At 40.9% G+C, this 22,666-nt stretch overlaps 2 protein-coding genes across 5 annotated transcripts in view; both read left to right on the forward strand.

The window, feature by feature from the left end:
- The window catches only part of SIN3A (SIN3 transcription regulator family member A), a 63,149-nt gene extending 61,416 nt beyond the window's left edge, over nucleotides 1–1,733 (forward strand). For all 3 annotated transcript variants that reach the window (XM_051982210.1, XM_051982213.1, XM_051982211.1), the window contains exon 21: nucleotides 708–1,733. In XM_051982210.1, coding sequence (XP_051838170.1) covers nucleotides 708–938 — 231 coding nt within the window. In that variant the 3' untranslated portion in view covers nucleotides 939–1,733. The remainder of the gene's footprint in view (nucleotides 1–707) is intronic.
- Nucleotides 1,734–7,662: 5,929 nt separating this feature from the next.
- MAN2C1 (mannosidase alpha class 2C member 1) overlaps nucleotides 7,663–22,666 on the forward strand; it is a 35,291-nt gene continuing 20,287 nt past the window's right edge. Inside the window, exons 1-6 of one of the 2 annotated variants that reach the window (XM_051982214.1) lie at nucleotides 7,663–7,835; nucleotides 12,592–12,717; nucleotides 17,109–17,232; nucleotides 18,204–18,274; nucleotides 20,551–20,728; nucleotides 21,291–21,480. In XM_051982214.1, coding sequence (XP_051838174.1) covers nucleotides 7,729–7,835; nucleotides 12,592–12,717; nucleotides 17,109–17,232; nucleotides 18,204–18,274; nucleotides 20,551–20,728; nucleotides 21,291–21,480 — 796 coding nt within the window. In that variant the 5' untranslated portion in view covers nucleotides 7,663–7,728. Of the gene's footprint in view, nucleotides 7,836–12,591; nucleotides 12,718–17,108; nucleotides 17,233–18,203; nucleotides 18,275–20,550; nucleotides 20,729–21,290; nucleotides 21,481–22,666 lie in introns of those variants that run through there. The other variant, XM_051982215.1, reaches the window with a different exon arrangement.

A 22,666-nucleotide genomic window follows, 5' to 3' on the forward strand; every position in this document is an offset into this window, starting at 1 on the left:
GGGACCTCTCTGCAGGTGCAAATCAGCTCCTGGGGCAGCGGAGAGCCCTTCACTCCTCCAGCTCCTTCATTCCTAATCCCTTCTTATTTGGGGGAGGGGGTTTTATAGTGGCGGCGGAGAAGGTTCAGAGACAAGGGAGCATCAATTATTGTGTTTACTGTGACCTTCTTAGAAGACACTTCTTCTTTTTCGTCTTCAGTTCTCTTATTTGTATGGTATATTGTCATGAGGTTGGATCAGATGAGTTCAGATTTCTTCCAGTCCTAATGGTTTGAGCTGAGTGTATCACTTGGGAAACTTTATTAATTTAAGCATTCTTGTGGCCAATATCCCACAAAGCAATAACAATATGGAGATCTTGTGAAACACCTGGAAAGTGTTAAGGCAGAGAGCAATTGTTTATCCCTGTCTGGGTGCCTCTACAGCCCGAGTTCAAAGTGCCTATTAGGGATTCCCAGATAAGGAAGGAACATCTAAATGGTGTTAGGGGCAAACAGAACAAGTAGTAGAAGGCTTGGTTGTTAACTAGTGTTGGCGTGAGGCTCTTACACCGACTTGAGCTATCATGGGGCAGATATTGTACTGTTGAGAACTCTGGTCAGCATTTTCTGTTCTGATCTTGGTCATGAGGTTTTTAAAAGGAAGAGGGTTGACTTAACTATTTCCAAAGATTTTTGTGCTAAACCCATCTTTTATCTTCTTGGCAGTCCCATGAACGAGTAAGCAAGCGGCTGCACCAACGGTTCCAGGCCTGGGTGGACAAATGGACCAAGGAACATGTAACCCGTGAAATGGCAGCTGAGACCAACAAATGGCTGATGGGTGAAGGGCTGGAGGGCTTAGTGCCCTGCACCACCACCTGTGACACAGAGACTCTGCACTTTGTGAGCATTAACAAGTATCGTGTCAAATACGGCACAATATTCAAGACGCCCTAACTCCCCAGAATGGATGTGTGGTGTGTGTGTCCCCGCGCATCAAGGATTCAAGCACGATGCCTTTCAGACCTCACTGTGTCTCTGTAACGTGGCCACCTGACTAGTGGGCAGCTGGTACAGCCTCTCCCCAGCGGGCTAATGTTTGGGAACATGGATCCATTTTAAACCTAAGCTGGGACTCCTCTTTCCCAGGGGTCTGGGACTCCCCTGCTGAGGATCACGCAGGCATGGACAAATGCGGTTTTGCTCGCCCACCCCAGCGGTGCTGAGCCCTTATTCCCCACAGCCTGGGCATTGAATGAGCAAACCGGACACTGTATGTGCTCAACTGGATTGGGGAGCATTGGGAAGACTGATGAGAAAGGACTTTTTATGTTCAGAGATGTTCTAAACCATGAAGCGCCCCATCCTCCCCCACCCCCCCAAACCAGATTTCTTTGGGTCATTCACATCCAGCCAGATCACCCACAGGGTAATTGGGCTTTGGGAGCGTCTGTGGATTTGTTTCTTGATGATCACCCTGCCTCTCATGCCTTCCTCTCTTGTCTTCTGGCCCCCAAGCTCCTGACTCACCAAGGTCAAATCAGTTGGTCCTTTTTAGCTCCAGTGGAACTGTTTTGTACCTGCTTGTTTACTAGTCTAGCCTAGTGCCATCCACCAGCTTTTCTCACACACACTCTTGCACATAGAGAAAGTTTTAACGTGATTCTCCTCCCCCCTTCTTTTTTTGTAAATAATGTACATACTGTCAATTTTTTTTTATTAAAGGAAATATGCTTTGATGTGCTAGCATAACTGTTCTAGCTTCTTGTGTACCACAGTACCGGGTGGCTTCAGATTTAGTCTTTACAAACAGATGTACAAGACATTTATTACACTTTTTACCAAAGGGAGTTTACCATTGTAGTGCTTTTGTGTGAAACTTCTTCCCTTTCCCTTCCCCCCTCTCTCTCTCTCTCTTTTTTTTTAAATAAATAAAGCTTGCTTCTTACTTGAGGAAAAACATTCTCAACCCCTGGCCTGGCTAGAAAAATACTGTTTTGACACTCAGTTTTGACAAATGCTATCAGTTCATTGGCTTCAAATCCCAAAGAGGGAAATGAAAATTTTATTTTAAATGATCAAAACCAGGACATTCAACAAAACGGTTCAAGCAGTATGCCTCCAGTGTAAAGTTTCTGCCTTACCCAAAAGAAGTTTCATTCTCTTAAAAAGTTAACTTTAGCATCTGCTTTTGTCTTCCAATTCAAAAACCCTTCACTTTGGGGAATTTGCCAAGCTATACCGTTTGGCTGTGTTCACTTTTTTATTTCTTTTCAATATTGGGGAGTGGGGAGAGTGAACATCATAAGTACCAAACCAGTATTTGAAATAACTTTCTTGAGTATGCATGTTTGTGCCTGTGTATATCCAGAGAGAGAGTATGTGTGTGTTATTTGTATGGAGGTGATGAGTGCTTTTATATAAAGAAGGCTTGGAAGTTAAGCGAAATTGTGTGATACAGTTCAATAGAAACAATCACAAATGGGATTATATTTTTTTTTAATTATAGAAGTTTAAACCTGTAATACAGGCAGGTGTTTAAATGTGAGTGGAATTTTGAAATGTTCAAACCTGAACTTCAACCAAGACCCACACCAAACACTATAGCACCTGGCCACGGTGCTTTAGTATTTTTGTGGCATTCAGCTTCCTGGCCCTGGAGTTTAATAGTCTTCCAAGAAGCAAACATTGTGGGAGTGGTAGGGGATTCAGAATTGGAAACAGGCCTCTCTGTGCATTTGAAACTTTTCTGTTTTTATTTTATTTAAAATATTTTGTCTTTAAAATGTGGGCGAGGGGTGCAGGTGGAAAGAAGAAGTGGATCCACAATATACAAGAAACAATCCTTCTCTGAACGCCTCAGCTGGTGGAAAGGTTTGAGAAAGGGACTGGATTATGTGATTGGGGGTGGACTAGAGAACTTCCTGCAGAAAGAAGGAAGGTGGTCTGATGGTTTGGTTCTTACACTGGGTGGTGGTGGTGGTGGAATAAGGCCCTATATCTACTCAGGAAGGGGCTTTGGGGGTATAGCATCCCCTGCACCTGATTTTTTTTAATATATATATACACATACATAACGCACACAAAAGAACATTTTATTTTTAAATATGTAGATAAACATAAGGAAGCCTTGTGCAAGCAAGGTTGGGTAATACACTTGGCTTTTTCATTCTTCCTGATGTCTAACATTGGAGCTCCAAGCTCTGTTTGTAGCTTGTAAGATAGCAAAATTTTCCTTTTATTTTAAATCACTTTTTGTATTCTGTACTGTGACTTTGGCCACCTTTCTGTGTGATTTCTATAAAAAATGTTGTAAACTTGACTGTAGTGCAGTAATTCCATTAAAATATCAGGGCTAAGCGTGGTGTATACATATATATTTTTTCTTCTGGTTTCCCAGTAGGGAGAAAAAACTGCTAAGGTTACCTTCATTTCAGTTCAAGTGGAGATGAAGTTGGAGCTTTGTATGGAAAACCTTGATCTTGATTTCCCATTCCCAAACATCCTTATTTCTTCTGGGTAGGAAAACTCAATTGTTCATGTATTATGTATCTAATGTATTTGGATTATTATGTAGAATTTCATACTTTTGTTTTCTGGTCTTGGTTACAAACTACACACACACACACACACACACACACACACACACACACACACACACGACTGTGTGAAATTGGAGGAATGAGTCCAGTTTGTTGAAGGAGAAAGCACTTTTTTTCCTTCATACATGGAAAGAGTAAGGACCAGTCAAGAGAGATGGGGTTACATTTTTTTGATGAATAACTGCATTACTTAAAAATGTATTATTTCATGAGTATGGCAGCTTCTATTGATGCAAAGAATAGTCTTTAGTTTCAGTGGTTTTAAAAAAAAAAAAAAAGGTCACTTAGTGGCCAGTTTTCTGTTAACTCTATTTGAACTGATGCCAGGTCCTTTATTGACCTGGCTGGCTCATACTCACAATCTATTTTGGAAGAACTTGGTACTCTGTTAGCACCTTTTAAAGAACAGGGTCATTTCTCTGTGCTGTGGTTGAAGATGTTAAAGAAACACTTCTAAAACAAAGCAAAGATTTGTTGGATAAAGAATGAAAATCCAATATATTTTGTTTGTTTGAAAAATAGCATGGGGATATAGTGAAGTTAGAGCACTAACTTAGGTAGAGTAATATTCATGCCCATCTGCAGATCTTATGGTTAAGATTATTTCATCTTTTTTGAACTGTGTTTATTTCATACCACCACTGAAATGTAGATAATATTACTATAACATAGACAAGGTAATGTTTCTAAGCTAGAGATTCCTATCTATTATCTAGGTACTTGTTACAGGTATTGTGGTTCATTTAACCTTGGTGGAGTAGTATTCTCATTCCCAAGTATATTCACAAGCTACAGTCACTTGGGACTGACTGAAACCTAAGCAAGCCAAGATGGAAGGACTGAGCACTGAGGAGCCTGGCTAATTTTGGGAGGATTCTCCTTCAGTAAACATGGGAGAAAAGGTGGTTCGATTATGGGGATATTCTTATCCCAGCATAGGAACTTAGATTTGAGATTTGGAACTGACTTTAAATATCTCCTTTCTCCCTTTTATAAATAATGAAACAAGATTAACTAATATAGGTCCTAAACATATATAATGACAGAATGGTTGTTTGGCTTTTAAAAGTAGGATATGGATAAAAGAAATGTGTTGGCCATTTGTTAATCACCAACTTTTTGTAAATAGATTGTGCTTGGGCCTTTGTACATCACAACAGAGGGATAGAGATGAAAAGCATCAGTAAAGGAAATGCCTATTATCAATCATCTTCAACCTACCTTTTTGCTTAAGGATCTTAATTTGTCTGTATGTGATATTAAAACATCTACCACTGCCCTGTTCCCAGGTACTAACATGAAGAAAAGGCTGCCCAAAAAAAAAGATTTTCATTTTGGGCTCCTCAGATTTCAAAATTAAGCATCTGGAGAGAAGCCAGAACAACTTGAAGAAGAAGGTCATCTTACAAGAAACTGGCAATCTTTAGTGGAGAGTATGACACGTGGATTAATAAACTTGTCCAAGATGTTTAAATACTTCTGAATTTACACCTCATCTGTTGAGTGAGAATCATTTTAATCTCTGCCTATCTCAGTGGGGATGTTATGACAGCCAAATGAAGTCATGGATGAGGTGGCCTGCAAATATATTTTGTTACACAAGGTTATCTATCCCTTTAGAGGTTTAAGTGGCTTTTTAAAAAAAATAATAGCTTTTATTTTTCAAAATATATGTCAAGATGTTTTTCAACATTCTCCCTTTCCCCCACCTCCCCAGACTGCAAAGCAATCACTATAGGTTAAACGTGTGCAATTAATTCCTCTAAACATAGTTCCACATTTGTTGTGTTCAGAAAAATCAAAAGGGAAGGGAAAAAAAAAAAACAAGGGGGAAAACAACCCCATAAGCAAGCAAACAACAAATAAGGTGAAAATACTATGTTGTGAACCACACTCAGTTTCCCAGTCCTCTGAGTACAGATGGTTCTCTGCATTACAAGACCAGTGGAACTGGCCTGAATCATCTCATTGTTGAAAAGAGCCACATCTATCAGAATTGCCCAATCTTGTTGCTGTATAAAATGTACTCTTGGGTCTATTCACTTCAATCAGCATCAATTCCTGTAAATCTCTCTGGGCCTTTTCTACTTCCCACTTCAAAAATGGCTGCCACAAATATTTTTGCCCATGTGGGTCCCTTTCTCTCCTTTAAGATCTTTTTGGGATACAGGCTCAATAGAGCCATTGCTGGATCAGCTTGATAGACCTTTGGGCATAATTCCAAATTGTTCTCCAGTTCACAGCTCCACCAGCCATGTATTAGTGTCCCAGTTTTCCCACATGTCCTCCAACATTAATTTTTTCCTGTCACCTTAGCCAATCTGAGAGGTATGAAGTGGTACCTCAGAGTTACCTTAATTTGAATCTCTCTAATTAATAGTAATTCAGAGCATTTTTTTTACATGACCAGAAATGGTTTTTATTGTCTGAAAACTGCTTATATATCCTTTGACCATTTGTCAGTTAGGGAATGGCTTGTGTTCTTATAAATATGAGTCAGTTATATATTTTGGAAATGAGGCCTTTATCAGAAAACACTGGATTTATCCTTCCTCCCCCCCCTCCCCGCCTTCTACTTCTATTTTGGCTGCGTTGGTTTCGTTTATGCAAAAAAAATTAACCAAAATCGTCCATTTTGTATTTCATAATATTCTCTAATTCTTTGGCCACAAATTCCTTCCTTCTCCACAGATTTGTTCTTGTTCTCTAATTTGCTTGTATTATCTTTTTATGTCCAAATCATGAACCCATTTCTACTTTATCTTGGTAAAAGTGTACATCAATGCTTAGTTTCTGCCATAGTAATTTTCAAATTTCTCAGCAATTTGTGTCAAATAGTGAGTTCTTATCCCAGAAGTTGGGGTCCTTGGGTTTATCAAACACTAGACGACTACAGTCACTGATGATTGTGTCTTGTGAAGCCAATCTATTCTCCTGATCGACTACTCCTTAGCCAGTATCAAATAATTTTGATAACTGCTGCTTTATAATATAGTTTTAGGTCTGGTACAGCTAGGCCATGAAGTGGCATGTTTTAAATAAATGTTAAGAGAAGCCTTAAAATGGGGGTGGAGGGAGGAAGGGGGGGCGCAACAGACATAGGGTTCTGTCTAGATAGAACATTTTGAATTTCCAAAAGGTTATTTCTGACTGGCTATTCAGAAAATAGCTATTTTTAGGTGTTCTATAACTGCCCTTTTATTCCTTGTTCTCATCCTCTGGGGTCCTCTCTAAACATATTCAAAAAACAACTATTCTGTGTAAATCAAGCCCTTCTTGCCTCTTACCTGCAAGTGCTTAACCTCACACTTCCATTCAGTGTTGTGCAACGGAAAGAGTACAAGATTGGAAGTTGGAAAATCTGGGTCCAGATCCCCAGTTTTGTGAGACATTAACTTCTCTGGTTCCTAAAGTTTTATGAATAGGGTTCCAAGAAATGTGGAAGATGATCTCTGCTAAGACAGGCGTTCCTAACTTCTGAAAAGCACAACGTAGAAGATGCAGCGTCCGCGGTCCCGTGCCGTACGCCCCATTCCTTGCCTTTGGGCTCGCGGACCTCTCACGCCTGTACTCTGAAACCCACGATCCCGCCCTGAAGAGGCTGTTTGCAATCAAGAGTTCCTTGCTCCCCGTCTCCAGCCCCTGATCCCCGTCATAACGCACGCTGCCTCCTACTCGGAGACCCTCTGAATAGCTCGGGTGTTGTGCCTCCCTGGTCCCGAGAAGAGAAGGGCTCCAGTTTGTAGTGCCATGAGCCGAGGTTGCGGCTGAGCGGTCGCTTGCGTTCCGCTGGTGTCACCCCTTGTGCCGTGGCTCCTGTTGATACCCGCTGGCGAAGCTGGGCAGCAACTTCAATGATACCCGTAGAGCTGAACTGACTGAGGACCCCGAGCCCGCGGGCCCTAGGGGAGGCCCTACCAGGAGGAGGAGGTGCGCGGTGGAGATAAAGGTGAGAAGTGAGCAGTTCGGCGGTAGGGACGAAACTGCTGTAAGCACAGGGAAGTAGGGGAGTAAAGTGGGTGGAGCCCAGGTGGGGGCGGGGCGAGAAGTTCGAAACTTCGGGAGGCTCCGCCCGCGCATGCGTTGCAAATCCCTGCCGCTGAGCGGAAGGAGCCGGCAGACGGCGGCCATTGCAGGCTGCGGCGATGGCGACGCCCCCGGCCTTGGTGCTGAAGCACCGGCGCACCACCTTGGAGCGGGTGGAAAAGTTCCTGTCGCCCCTTTACTTCACCGACTGCAACCTGTGGGGCAGGTGAGGGCCTGGGCGGGCCTGAGGGCTAGCGGCCTCAGACCGGGGACGCCCAGGAGAGCACCGGAGGGCCCCCCCCCTTCCGGGGCGTGAGAAGCTCCTGTCGCCCCGCCTCCACCCCGGGCTCCGGAGGAAGGCGTGTTGTCCTAGAGCAATTTCCGCCTAACGACCCCGACGACCGGTGACGTCAGTGCCGTCACGCTTCCCCCACTTTGACGCAAAGGGGTTCGGGGGTGCCGAAGCCGGGAGAGCGGGGAGGGCGCGGAGCTGACCCGTGAGCCGGGATAGACGCCTGAACCACAACCTTGATTGCCTCAGTTTCCCCATATGTAATAACAGATTCTTGAGATACCTTATGTGAGGATAACAGTCCGCACCCCTGGGGTGGTCCAGGATACCGATCACTGGCCGTGTTTTGTTTCCCTCGCCCGCCGTTAGATCTGGGAGGGGACTACTTTTAACCGCGGAGGTTAAGTGAGAGGTTCAAAAGACCCGCAGTCATCCCCGGTGGCAGGCAGAGCGAGAGGCTCCAGCCTCTGCCTCGTGACCCCTTCTGAGTCGGCATCAAGGACTGGGGATTGCCAGAGTTGTGGGGAGCCTTGGGAGTCAGCTCCAGCAGTTGTTTCCCACCAAAAGTTAACCCCATGGATAACTCTATAGAGTACTCCAAACTTCGGTCATGTCATTAGATTTCTTTTTCTTTTTTTTTGCTGAGGCAATTTGGGGTTAAGTGACTTGCCCAGGGTCACACAGCTGGGAGGTGTTAAGTGCCTAAGAGCAGATTTGAACTCAGGTCCTCCTGACTTAAGGCTCTATCCATTGCGCCACCTAGCTGCCCCTAAACTTTGGTCATGTAATGATGTGTGATTTCATTCCACCTCTAATTATGAAAACTAAATATGAAATTACGAAATCACCATTCTATACCCAAGGTATCCTATTAAAGAATTTTTAGCTTGAATACTTTCCACCAACTTTGCAAACCTAAGTGGGCAGGCTCCTCTGCCAAGGCTGGAAATGGGACAGCAACAATTACAATTCATTACAAGTAATGAAGGGCAGAGGGCATTAAGAGCCATTTCGTTGGTCATCATGACAACTCTGAAGAACAGTCGCCTTTATTTTCCCCTTTTGACCAGATGCATTATGTCATTGATGACCACCAAGGACAGAGAAGAGCTCACCTGTGCTTGTCGCTTGTCTTCTCCCACAGACATGCTCAGCACCTTCCTCTCCTGTTTTCACCACTCCTTTTCCAGTTCCTTTGCCACCCCTTACTCTGCAACCCTGAGGAGCACACAGCCCATCTCCTTTGTTGTGGATACCTTTATCTAGCTTCTTATACATGTGCCCATCACATGAAAGATTGGCATAAGACCAAATTAAAATAGATCATCCCAAGAGCACCACAAGATGAATCTTGGAAGTCCACATATGAGAATGGAACCATTTTGGTAACAATCTTTTGTCTCTAATGACAGTGCTAATACCTCATTTGGACTGAGAAGGGGAAGTCTGGTGGAGTGCGTAGAACACTGGAGTTCAAGATTGAATCCTAGATCTGCCATTTACAATCCCTGGACAAACCTCTTAACGATTCATTTGTCTAATGAGGAAGTTGTTAAGATGACTGGAAAGTAGGGAAGTTCTGGTTGGCATTTTGGAGCTTGGTGGTGTTGATTGTTCAGAGGTTGTTTTGTTATTCCATAGAGGGACAGCATGTGTGGGTAGAGAGAGTGACAGGCTTGGAGTCAGGCAAGAGCACACTTCAAATCACGGTCATTTTTTCTTCTCTAAAAAGATAATATAGCCTTCTATGCCAATCCTACAGGCTGTTGCAAGAATTCAAATGAGACAAAGCTCATAAAAGTACTTCACAAACTTTAAAGCTCAGTGTCAGTTATTTTTATTTCCTGATTTGCCTAAGCTCTAAAACATCAGAAGAGTTGAGGTTATGGGTTGCAGTAGTTCTCAAAGTATGGTCTAGAGAATCCTGGGGATCTCTGAAACCTTTTTAGAGAGTCTACAAATTCAAAAATAGTTTTTATTTCCAATATGGCAAATGTCTATATATATAATCCAGATAAACAAAAATACTTTGGAGAGATCCTCAATAATTTTTAATAGGATAAAGATACTGAAAACAAAAGTTTGAGAACCACTGGTTTGGGTTTATTGGGGAGGTCCCATGGTATAGATTGCTGAATTTGGAATGAGAGGACCTGACTGACACTTGTCTGCTTTGTGAATTTCAGCACTGTCAGTCATTTCTCCTGAATGTTTGTTTTCAACCACAAAATAAATAGGAGGTAGAGTGGGTGGGAAGAATTAAAACTAAATGACCTTGAAGGACCTAGGACCTTTAAATTTTCTCATTTAGGAGAGCACTGCAAAACAGTCTGGGACAGTTTCTTTAAAAAAAAAAATAATTTCTAGGTCCATTTTATCACCTAATTGTTGGGTCTTTACAACTATGTTATATAAGTCAGGCAATGACTGATCTTTATTGAGTTGATTTTCCTGTACATACTGTAAAGGTGAATTCGTTTTAGAAGTTGGGCATCTCATTTAAGAGGCTTTGTAGCATCTAGTGACTTGCTATCATCCATAAACAGGGACATCTGTAGGAACTCACCATCCATACAAATGCCCTTTTTTATATGGATTTTGTATCGAATGTTTTTCACAACAAGACAGATGTCTTTGTCCAGGGTACTGCTTTCCAGTTTTGTTGGCGTTGGTAATCAGAATATTCTTAAGCAAAGTTATTTTTGTTGCTGCTTGATCTTATATTTTAGCACTGAAAATATCTGCTGTATTGTTTATAAAGGCCTACTTGTTCTCATATTTTAATCTAGGATACCTATGATATTTGTGTAGATAATGCACAGAGATTTTTCGTAGATGAGAGAGGAGGAATATAGATCAGTAGTTATTGTACATCTACAAGTAGATGACAGTACTGACCTTGATTTTTTTTTCTCTAGTCATTCAGTCAAATCCTTCAAAAATTGATCCTTCAGTACTCTCAAAATTGTCTTGCTTCCATAACAGATTTCTTCTCTGTTTATCTGTTCTGGTCCAGCTGTTCATATTTTTGTCATTGCATTATAGGATCCTAAACTTAGAAATAAAGGCAAGGGTGAGTGGGGAACCAGCTGCTATTGGTGCATGAGAGCTGGTTGTTAAATTTCAATTCAGTGAACATTTATTAATCATCTACTATGTGTTAGGCATTGTACTAAGTGATGGGGATACAAAAAAGAAAAAGATAGTTCTTGCCCTCAAGGAGCTTACAATCTAATAGGAGAAGACAAATCACAAAAGGAGAGGGAGCATCATGAGGAACTTGATGCTAGAGACATGATGTTCTGTGGAATTGAAACCAAATTGAATTGTTGATTGAAAATGGAGAAATTCTGAAAGTTCTGAGCCTTTTGAAAAGGAAGGTTTTTTGAGGAATTTGTTTCTCTACCCATCAACTCTCCAGTCAAAGAGGAGAGACAACTAATGGAGAATTACTTGAAAAAAAAGGCACATTTTATGAATGAGCATTTACACTTAAGAAATCAGTGAATGCTACAAATCAGGGCTTGAGTTATTGTTTTGTTGGTTGTCTAGACGCAAGAAAATGATGAAAACAATAATGAGGATTAAATTTAACAGTGCATCAGGTATATGTTTTTTCCCCAAGAAAGCTGGTCACTGAGCACTTACCAGTAGTTCCTTACTTCCCAGTCACCTTAACAACTTCCTCATTAGGCAAATGAATCCTAAAAAAGTTTGTCCAGGGATTATAAATGGCAGATCCAGGATTCAATCTTGAACTTCAGTGTTCTGTGCACTCCACCAGACTTCCCCTTCTCAGTCCAAATGAAGTATTAGCATTGTCATTAGAGGTAAAAGACTGTTACCAAAATGATTCCATTCTCATATGTGGACTTCCAAGATTCATCTTGTGGTGCTCTTGGGATGATCTATTTTAATTTGGTCTTATGCTAATTCTTCATCAAACTTTTTGTCCCCTCCAAGGATCAGAATGAATGCCTGGCATAGACCAGGCCTTGAAATCGTGCTTATTCCCTTTCCCTTAACTCTATAACTTCTCATTTTTATGAGATGATTCTATTCATAATCTGCTATTTTCCTTTGTATGGTTTCCCAAATGAATTTATATTACAACATGTATTATGTATGTGTGTATATATACATGCATATGTATATACACACACACAGTACATAATATAAATTCTAAACTAGCATTGCCCTTGGTTGCTCTGTTCTCTCTTTGGCAAGGAGATCAATAACCACACAAAGGAAAATGGGAAACTGAAGTAGTTAAGAGATTTGCCCAGGATCCCTGCTCTTCCCGATTCCAAATCCAGCTCCGTCCACTGAATCCACACTTATCTGAGGCACTCTAGTATTAACCTTGCTAGTGTCATAGAACTTGTCAGAGGTAGGTACCCAGGGTGACTGTTGTATCAGCATGAGCTGTCAGAGGAGGCCTTTCATCCTAACTTTATAGACAAGGAAACAGTCTTAGAGAGGTAAAATCGGTGTCATGCTCATCTCTAACATATCCTTCTTGAGCATGAATGTGCACATGATTGTTTGGAGAGGGGCTTTCTATCCATACCCTCTCCCCATTCTCCTGCTACGTGGTATCAGTTGTAAAGAACCCTGAATTTCATATAGAACCATCAGTGCTTGTTTATGTACATACATTACCTGCACACATTTGTCTTTCTTTTCCCAGACTCTATGGAGACAGTTGCCCTGTGACTTCACTGTCCTGCTTCATGACTCCAGAACGGATGCCATATGAACAGGCCATTCAGCAAAACTTCCGCATGGTCAAAGTTGGTGATGCCTTTGGACCCACGTAAGTAACCTGGGGTTTGGGGACAAGGCAAGGTGGGAAAACATTTTTTAAAAAGAACCTATCAGTGGATCATATTGTAAGCCCCACCTTTCTTTAGTGAGGATTAAGAAAAAAATGGAAGAATTTGAGGTCTACTTCATGAGTCTTTTATTATCTATTGCTCAGAACATAGATCATAGAATCATAAGTTTGGAGTGAAGATGGACTTCGAGATCATCTAATTCATTTTTATTTTTTAATACCCAAAGCCTAGAACAATGCCTTTCACATAGCAGGTGCTTAATAAGTGTTTGTTTCCTTGAAGTGAATTTTACTGATGAGGAAACATGGCCAGAACAGGGAAGTGATTTGTATGAAGTTACACAGGTAGCTGAGCTGGCATCCAGAGTCTCATTAGTAAATTAGAATTAGAACTTGTGACTGTAAAAGTTCCATTCAGTGCATCTAGTTAAGTACCGGAATCCTATCTCAAGCTTCTTTTGAATACTTTGGAGACTGGGAGCCCATTCTCTCACAAATCAGCCCAATTCAGTATTAGGCAATTTTAATTGTTAGGAAGTTTTTCCTCATGTTGAACAGAAATCTGTTTCAATCTGTCTCCGTCTCATTTCTCCTCATTATTCCTAGTTCAGCCTTCAAGAGCCCACAGTTGGGCAAATGTGCTTAGTAGCTAAGTTTTAAGATATTATTACTTTCTATGCTCTACATGTTCCATATACCTTACATGAGTAGGATGTTTAGTGAGTTGCCCTCATTCTATGTTAGTGCAGTTTATTTTTTGAGCTTCAAGATGTAAAACTTTATTCTTTTCAAAAAAATGGTTTTAATTAGTATATTTTGTTTTTTATCTTATATTTCCCTTTTATCCCTCTGTAAACCTTATGATAGATTAAAAAAAAAAAGAAAAAAGGAGGGGAAAAAAAAGTCAGCAAAACCATTCTACCCATTGAAAAAAATCTGATGCTATATGCATTGTTCCATAGACCTCTAGGAATTGGGGGGAAGGGGTCTTTTTTATTATTATTATTGGGGCAAAACTTGTTTTATAATTTCACAAGTTTGAGTTTCAGTGATTTTGTAGTTGTTGTTCTTTGTAGTTACGTTGTCGTTGTACATACTGCTTATATTTATTCCTATTAAATTTCATTTTGTTGTTTTCATGTTATTGTTCTAGTCTATCACAAATCATTTTGAATTTGAATTATATCTTCTAGTATGTTTCTGTATCACTTGGGTGAGTTACTCTCCACTGGAGGGCCAGTTTCCCTATCTGAAATGGAGCCATGATCTTAGAAGGCCTATTCTAATCCAAAGGGTGCCAGTCAGAGCTGAATATAGTAGAGGAGATCTCTCCCATTCTTCTAGTTTTCTCAGGTAACCAGCATACTAATGAGATAGTGTTATGTAGCAAAAGCATTTTTCTGTTCCATCACCAGGGCCTGGTCTCTGTTCTCAAGCAGCTTCATCATTTGTCAGAAAGTCTTCCTGAATACTGCTGTGTACACAAGCCTGAACTGTCAGATAGCATGATAACAACTCAGTTCTGAGTGCTTGAAATAATCATACCAAGCGGTGAAATGGGTAGGACAAGGATTCTTGTTTTACATATAAAGGAACTCCGGCTTAGAGAACTGAGTGCTTTGTACAAGGTCACAAGGTAAATGTCAGAATAGGATATTAAGACCTGGGCCTTGGTCTTAGGACTTTGTGTCTTGTTGAACAGATAAGGCTAACAAACATGAAACAGAATAGAGATTGTCCCTGTTGATTCACTTTTCCTCATGCACAGCTTTATTCTTGTCATTTCATTGATTAGTAATTTTTAAGGGAATAAACTCCTCCAAACATTTGGGACCTCACAGTCTGGCCCCAGCTTACTCTTCTGGTTTTATCCCATGCATTTTTAAAAATTTTCCATGATTCTGTCAAACTGGAGTGTGTGATTTCTACACTATAGGCATTCCTGCCATTGCCTCTATGTCCCAAATGACCTGCTTCCCCTCCTCCTCCTTCTCTGCTGAAATCATATTTGTCCTTCTGACATTCCTCAAATCCACCTTCCTCATGAAAATGTGTTCCTATCTGGAGATGACTTTCCTCCATTTTACTCTCAAGCATTTTGTTCACATTTCTCTTAGATAACATAAAATATTCTATTTTTTGTGTCCCCCATGAAGGAGACTATAACCTCCTTATGGGCAAGGGCTTTGTTTCTTTTTGGGATCTCAAGTCCTTTATTTGTCTTTTGTTGATTAGACATTTGTTGAATTCAAGAGAATAGTATGACATTTCTTGTGCTTTATATATTAGACTTTGTTTTTCAAGCTGTTGTTTGAACTAGTCAGGAAAGGACTCATGAGAAGTGTGTCCTTTTTTGGGGAAAAAAAAAAGTAAAATATAATTGAAATTGATTTGAGATTTTTTTGAGACATCCCTTAAGATCACAGTAGAAATCCAGAATCATTACCTCCCTAGAGTTGAGAATCTTGGTTCAGAGACTTACACTCTTAGATATAGATAGTGTGAAAATGCAGATTCAAATGTCGAAGACATGCAGATCACCAAATAGAAATTTTTCAGGGCTAATGTAGACCATTAGACAGTAGGATCCAGGAATAGACCAGAAAGATGTTTCTCTCCTCTCTCTAGTGTGCTGATTGCTTGATTCCAGAGAACTGGAAGGATAGGAGAGGCTGTCCTCTGTTGTACTCAGCTCTGACTGGCCCTTTACTCATGAACTCTCAGAGACTCCTTATCATGTCCATTGTACACCTGAATTTGATATTCACGACGTCCCACAGTCTAGGCCTCCTGCCTTCCTTTCAATCTTGGCTCTTAGGCAGAAGGTTATTTTCCTAATGGAGCTTTATTCCTTACTTTAAATTTTTTTTTTCTTATTCCTTTTAACCCTTTAGCACAATTCTCTGACATAAAAGGTAACTAATAAATGCTGGCCGATTATTCCTCTCTTTCTTTGAGTATACTACTTTCTCTTCTTTCCCTGATGGGTTTAGAAGAGGCAAAGGCTTTAAAGATCATGTTGCCTCTTCCTTTTTAGATGAAATTGAGCCCCATGGCTGTAGCTTAGTTAGACATAGATGTGTGAATAGCAGAGCCTGGCTTCAAGCCTCACCCTCAGGGTTCTTTCTGCTGTACTGAGTTACCAGATTGCTCCATCGGAAGGTAGAGAAACTCGAGTCCTTTTTTTCTTCCTGGGAAGTTGATTCTCCAGCTGAGGTCCTCCTAGTCTGAATTAGTTTAGATCTGCGTGGTCAGTGGGCCTTTTGTCAGGGAATGAGACCTGCCTCCGAACAAAAGGGTTCCACCTCACCCCTGTAGCACACATTTTAGTGTTATAGACTCAACTATCCCTTGCTTCTCCTGCCCCAGCTTAGGCCATTTCTCCTCAGAGGTGCATTGTGCTTCTGGGACCACAATTGTTATATCCAGAGCACATTTTTAAAGCCACTTTCAGAGGAGCTCTGTGGCCATCCCATTTGAATCAGAACATGAGCACAGACTCATTAGGTGAACTGCTCTATCAGTTCAATAATGACTTCTCACGGTTTGCCTTTCTAACTCCTACTACTTGTTCAGGGCTCAGGAATTATCTCTTAAATTTTTTCTTTATTCTACATAGCATCCAGCATAATCTCAGATACCATACTTATTCCCACATCAGCTTTTGTTCACATTCTTCCTTCAAATTTAGGTTTTCTTACTCTTCTGTGTGCCATGGACCTCTTTGTCTGTCCACTTAAACCTGTGGACTCTTGTCAGAATCTTATTTTCGTGTGAGTGTGTGCGTGTGTGCGTGTGTGCACATGCAATTACAAAGGAAAGCTAAAGTTAGTGAAAAGAAATATCCTTCCATAAACCCTTGCCTTCCTTCCCTTGGTGCTCTCTCTCCATCTTCTTTAACCTTCAGGGCCCACCTCAAGTATTGGCTCCTTCAGGAAGCCTGCTAGGGCTACTTCAGCTAAACTCAGCAGATAGGATGTGATCCTTATCACTCAGGTCATGCCCTCTGCCCCAGCATTTGACTGTTTTCTGGTTGTGTGTGAATCTTCTCTACTTAGCAACTCCAGAAAGAGAACTGTCTCTTGACTTTTTTGGTCATTCACATGACACATTTGGTCATTTGGACCCAGTACAATTCTAAAATGTACTCAGTAAATCCCTGGTGATTGTGCTGACCTGACATGATAAATTCCTTGAAAATGAAGTTTACTAGCTTCTCCACCATGCTCTGTGTTCTTGGTTTCGTTGTATCTGGACAAAGGCATTGTTCTATTGACAACTTAATTGAAATTGACTTTTCTGTTTCCTAAACCAAAGCCCCTTGACTCTATGCTCTTGTCATCCAGACCTCTTCTTTGTGTCTCTTGTAGATGGTGGACCTGCTGGTTCCGAGTGGAGGTGACTATCCCCAAAACTTGGATGGGTCATGAAATTCACTTTCTCTGGGAGAGTGATGGAGAAAGCCTATTGTGGAGGAATGGGGAACCAGTCCAGGTGAGACAGCAAATAGGAATCTTTACACAGTTTGTTTCCATAACTGGATACTGCTAAGTGACAGTTTAAAGCTCCTGCCTCCCAAGAACATGGGAACTAAAGGGCCCAAAAGACTTGCCAGTACCCTTCCTGGTGGGGAATGATCTGGATTTCTTTTGCCCTGTGGTTCTTAAAGAGCCTGGGATACAACCTCCTTTTAAATACCACTACTCTTACTGGCTTTGCCCAGATGGGAACTTAGGGAACTCACTGAGTTCAAGATTGGGGCATGGGGTGGTTCAGAGCTATGGGTTCCGCACCCAAGCCTGTCTCTGACTTGCTGTTTGACCCAGATGTTCACTTCTAGTCTATGAGTTGCTTTTCCTTGATTGACATTTGTCCTTAGAGGAGTAGTGACTATGAACTATTGTGTGTTATCTTGATCAGTTAACATAATAATTGATCTTTTGCTTGTGTATAACCTTTGACTGTGCAATTTCAAAACTGTTTCTAAATATTTATCCTATTTAATTCTCATAGCCTTCCTGTGAAATATGTAAGCCTGGGAGTAATTTTTTTTTATTTTTATGGATAGAAAAACTCAAATCAATTAAGTGACTTGTTAGGTCTCACAGCAAATCAGTAGCAGATTTGGGACTAAAATTCTTAAGATTCCTGGGCCAGGGGTTTTCCTATCATACAATCCCTTAGAATAGTTGGTTTCCTTCTAATAAACTCTGACTTAAAGAAATGGAATTTTGCTGCTCAAGGAGAAAGTTAAGTAGCCAAGAAGACTGTGTGCATAGTTTCCTTCTTAGCCACAGCTCCTGATCCCTGAGAATTGTTGATCTAGAGCTGGAGAAAAAATGGATGGAAACACCCTACAGGGAATATGATAAAAGGACTCCCTATCATATCTGGGCCCCTGTCCAGTCATTTGCCTAAGTTGGTAGCTGAGTGGACTCAGGACCAGATCTCTCCTCCCCACTCAGGGTTTGACCAAAATGGGTGAGAAGACCAGCTACATCCTGACTGACAAGATGAAGGAAGGAGATCCCTGGAGGCGAGTGAATCCCTTGGAGGGAGGGAGGGAGTGGCCAAGGGAGCAGCCCCACAAACGCAACAAAGCTGATGGAGTTTGGGGTTTGGAACTGCCAGATAGGAATGGAATACCAGCTAATTGAAGTTATAATAAATCTATGTGAGCACAAATGTACACCTACCCACCCAGCTGCATACCCAACAATACTAGCCCCCTTTGTCAGAAATCTTCAGGTTATCCAAATTTGTTCATTACCCACCAAATAAAATTCAGATTGCTTAGCTGGGCATGCAAGGCCCTCTGTGATCTTGCTTTAGCCCATGTTTCTAGGCTTATTTCATACTATTTATTTTCATCTACTCTGCATTGCTAGACTAGACAACTAGTTTAATCAGATCCATGCTGCCATTTCCCTCTTTTTCACACGAACACATATTACCCTTTGTGCCTGAAATGAACTCTTTCCATATCTCTCTGACTAGCCAAATAATTTTCCTTCCTTTAAGGCTGCCTCAGATTGGTACCTTTTTAGCAAGGCCTTCCTGGTGAGCTTCAAGTACTGACCATAATTTCTCCTGCATCTCTGGCCTCCTCTACACTTGTATTATCTCCCTACTAAATTGTAAATTCATTGGGACAAAGACCAAGAGTATAGAAAGCCCTTAATAAATATCTGTTGAAATACATTTGGAGTACAGTGTGGAAGCCACACACAGTCATTCCTTCAGTCAGTTAGACAACAAACAAGCATCTGTTTAAGTACCTGTTCTGGTCCAGACATTTGGATGATCTATAATTTGCATAACTGAGAAATAGTCTAGATTTTTAGGTAAGCATGGAGGGTAGACCATTATTTGTGCCAGTGTCTATAGTGAGGAAGAACAACTAGAAAATTCACTAATTATTTTCTTTGTGCACATTTCTGTTCTCCTCGCCACTTATTTGTTTAATCAGTACCATCTCTTTTGGTTACATGAAAATGTCTGAACCTTGATTCCTAGCCTAAAACATGAAACTCATGAAATCCAGACACAATTTGTGAAATACTGACTAACTTACTAGAATAGATGTTCCTTGGGGGTAAAGACCAAGTCTTATCTAAATTATCTCTTGGTCTTAGCATCTAGCACAACGTATTTCATCCAGTAGATATCTGTTGAATTGAATTGAATCAAAATACCAAGGTCTGTCTCTTTTTGGAAAGAGGATGAGCAGGGACTCAAGCAGCCACTTAGGCAGGTATTTCAGACTTCAGTGGAACTGTGACTTCATCCAGGTAGGTTCTTTCTATGGGCAGATATTCTATGGACACAATTCATTTAGGCTAACTTATTTTTTTGACTCTTGTCCATGTCCTGCTCTAAATCTTTCATAAAGAATCTGTCTAATTTCTAGAGTCTTCCTTCCTTTCTTTTAACATTCCATACCTTCTAGTGACAATCTTGGGTTTTCTCCAGTAACCCTTCCTCTGTTATATGACTGACTCACCTCCTTTTCTGGTCATATATTTCTTGGATGATATTTTTGATGCCAATTTTTATGCTCATCATCCTTATTAATATGCTGCTTCTATCCACTATTTCCTTTTGGATCCTCGATAGAGTAATTCTTCAGAGATTGTTCTGTTTTGTGATTTGCTACCTTATAACATCACCAGGAGAATATTGGCATTTAGAAAAATGGCGTTTTGTGGCAAATGAATATTTTGAGATAATTGATAATACTGTGCAGTTTCCTAAGTGCAATATTAACCCTTTCTTTGGCTTTGGGCCCCCCATTGCTCTGTCTTTACATAGTGCATGACCAAGAGAAGTGCACAGATAGGCTTTCAGCAGAATACAGTGCAGGAGTTTGCTCAATTTTTCTAGCTAGTGGCCAGTTTTTAGCCATGAAATCTCTTAATTTGGTCTGTACCTGTGATTCCATTGATTTCTGTTGAGGAAAACCTCTCCAGTAGTAAAGATCAGCCACTTCTTTTTAATTTGTAGTCAGAAAAATTGCCTAAGTCGCTGAGAGGTTAAGCAGCTTGTTTTAGGTCACACAGATTTTCCTGACTTTGAAGCTGACTCCATTCTGCCTCTTTGATTTAAGGAAAACATTGTAACAGCAAGTTAACACTTTGTATATAATAATGGTGATTTGATGTTGGAGCTGTTTTATTTCCCTTTGCTCTGACCTACTAGGTATCCCGGGGGGTGAGAGGAAACAGTTGGATGATCTTCAGGGTCCTGGGTCACCCTCTTTGCTTTTCCCCCTGAATTACTTTTTTACAGTTCTGACAATTTCTCCTTCTGCAGCCTGACTCTGTATGTAGAAACTGCCTGCAATGGGCTCTTTGGAGCCGGAAAAGGCAGCATGATTGCACCACCTGACAATGAGAAGAGATTCAATGTGACCCGGGCTGATATGGCGGTGTTCCACCGGGATGTTTATGACCTGATGATGGATATGGAAATCCTCCTGGGCATGGCCAAGGTAGCTACAAGCCCTGTGTCACTTCTTTTTCCATCAATGAACAAAGACATCCTGAGCACCCATGGTGTACCCATCCTATGACAGCAGGAAAGGAAGCTGAGGCAGTAATTCTATGCCAAACTCTCACTTTAGCCTGTACATGTGTAGAGTGAAGAGAAGGGATTGACAAGTGTGGGCCAGAATGGTTGGTAAGGGCTCCCCAGAAGAGCTGGATCTGGAAGGATGGCCAAATTTAAATAGGCAGAGAAGAGTGAGGAAAGAGGAGGATGGTGGGCTGAGAGTGGTTCAATGAGGGAAACGTATGGAGCAAAGGGGGAGAGGCAGGTGAGCGTGTTGTGTCATGGAATCAGTCAAGCTGGTGTTGAAATAGCTTCAGATGCCTGAACGAGGAGCAGATAATTCAGGCTTGAATAAGGGAATGGCAACAATGAAGGAAGAGAATGTTTTGTCCATAGACAGATCCTCTAAAAGTGATAGAATAAGGTCAGGCCCTGCTGAAAAGCTCTCTTTCTCACTGTGTATAAGTCTTATTTATCCCGCTTCTGTCTCCTGCCCCAATTAGTGCCTTGGGGAGGGCAGCCAGCGGAGTTTCCAGGCCCTCTACACAGCCAACCAGATGGTGAACATGTGTGACCCAACTGACCCTGGTACCTTTTCGACAGCCCGTTCCCTGGCATCGGGTATCTTCCGCCAGCGCAATGGGGACAGCCAGCACACCATCCATGCTATAGGGCACTGCCACATTGACTCAGGTATGGAGGGCACTGGGCAGAGGGAGGGAAGGTCTGTGTGTAGAGGAAGAAAATGGAAAGGGCGAGACAAAGCTAGGGTAGAGATTGGACTGGGATCCAGGAAGCGGCTTTTGGGGCACCTCTGCCACTTAGTCCATATGTGGTCTAGTCAGATTATGCCAGCAATCAGAAATGTGACACAGAAAAGAGAAAGCATGTAAACCTAGAGTTTCTAGCTCTTGCCATTGTAAGAACTGTCATGTAATACATGCCAGATATAGGTTTGCATATATGGATCCTTTCCCCTTTTCTTTAATTTCTGGGGTATAGACTTAAAGTAATAGTTATTGCTGGGTCAAGACTATGCACAGTTCAATAAATTTTCCTTGGTTCCATATGAAGACATTAAAATTCTAAATGATCTTTGTTTTTTCTCCCCTGCTTAGACTAGTATCACTACATCATCATTCAACTCCTTTTAAGTGTTCAAATAAGTTTACCTTCCTGCTTAACTAGTCTTTTCATCAGAAATGCTTGATAGTCCTCTAATGATCATTTCTTTTTCTGCTGTCAGATAATACTGTTTTTCAGAGGAAATTATTTTTAGTTTTAAGTCTATTTCTCTAGCCTTTTGAAATACGGTATTCTGATTCTAAGTCTGCTCTTGTTTATAGTAGAAGCTACCCAGATCTCATGTAATCCTTATTGCGGGTCCTTGATATTTGAACTGCTTCCTTTACTTGTAGTATTTTTTCTTTTAACAAGAATTCTGAATTTTTTCTGTGACTTCATTTTGTGTTCTTGTTTTAAAAGACCTGGGCAGTTCTCATTTATGATTTTTCAAAATAGAGTGTCCATGCTTTTTTTAAAAAATCATGTTTTTTTAAGGAATCTTATGATTCTTTTTGTTATTATTTTGTAAATTCTACAATTTATTTTAAACATAAAAAAGGAGAAAAGGGAAAAAAAATTGCCATGTATGCAGCAGAATATGAGAGGATTCAGTATAAAACAATAAATTTCCATTTCCAAGAAAGGCTATATAATAAATAGTAAACATTGTTTTCAAAGCTGCCTAGCTTTTTTGTTTGTTTCTTTTGAGATTTTGTTCTCTGTTGTGTACCTTTTACTTTGTTTTTCCCTTCTTCCCCCTAATTTGTTCTAAAGAATGCTTCAAGTACAAGTACAGATATGGACATTAGATACA

The sequence above is a fragment of the Antechinus flavipes genome, chromosome 2 (assembly GCF_016432865.1).
Source record: "Antechinus flavipes isolate AdamAnt ecotype Samford, QLD, Australia chromosome 2, AdamAnt_v2, whole genome shotgun sequence".
NCBI lineage: Eukaryota > Metazoa > Chordata > Mammalia > Dasyuromorphia > Dasyuridae > Antechinus > Antechinus flavipes.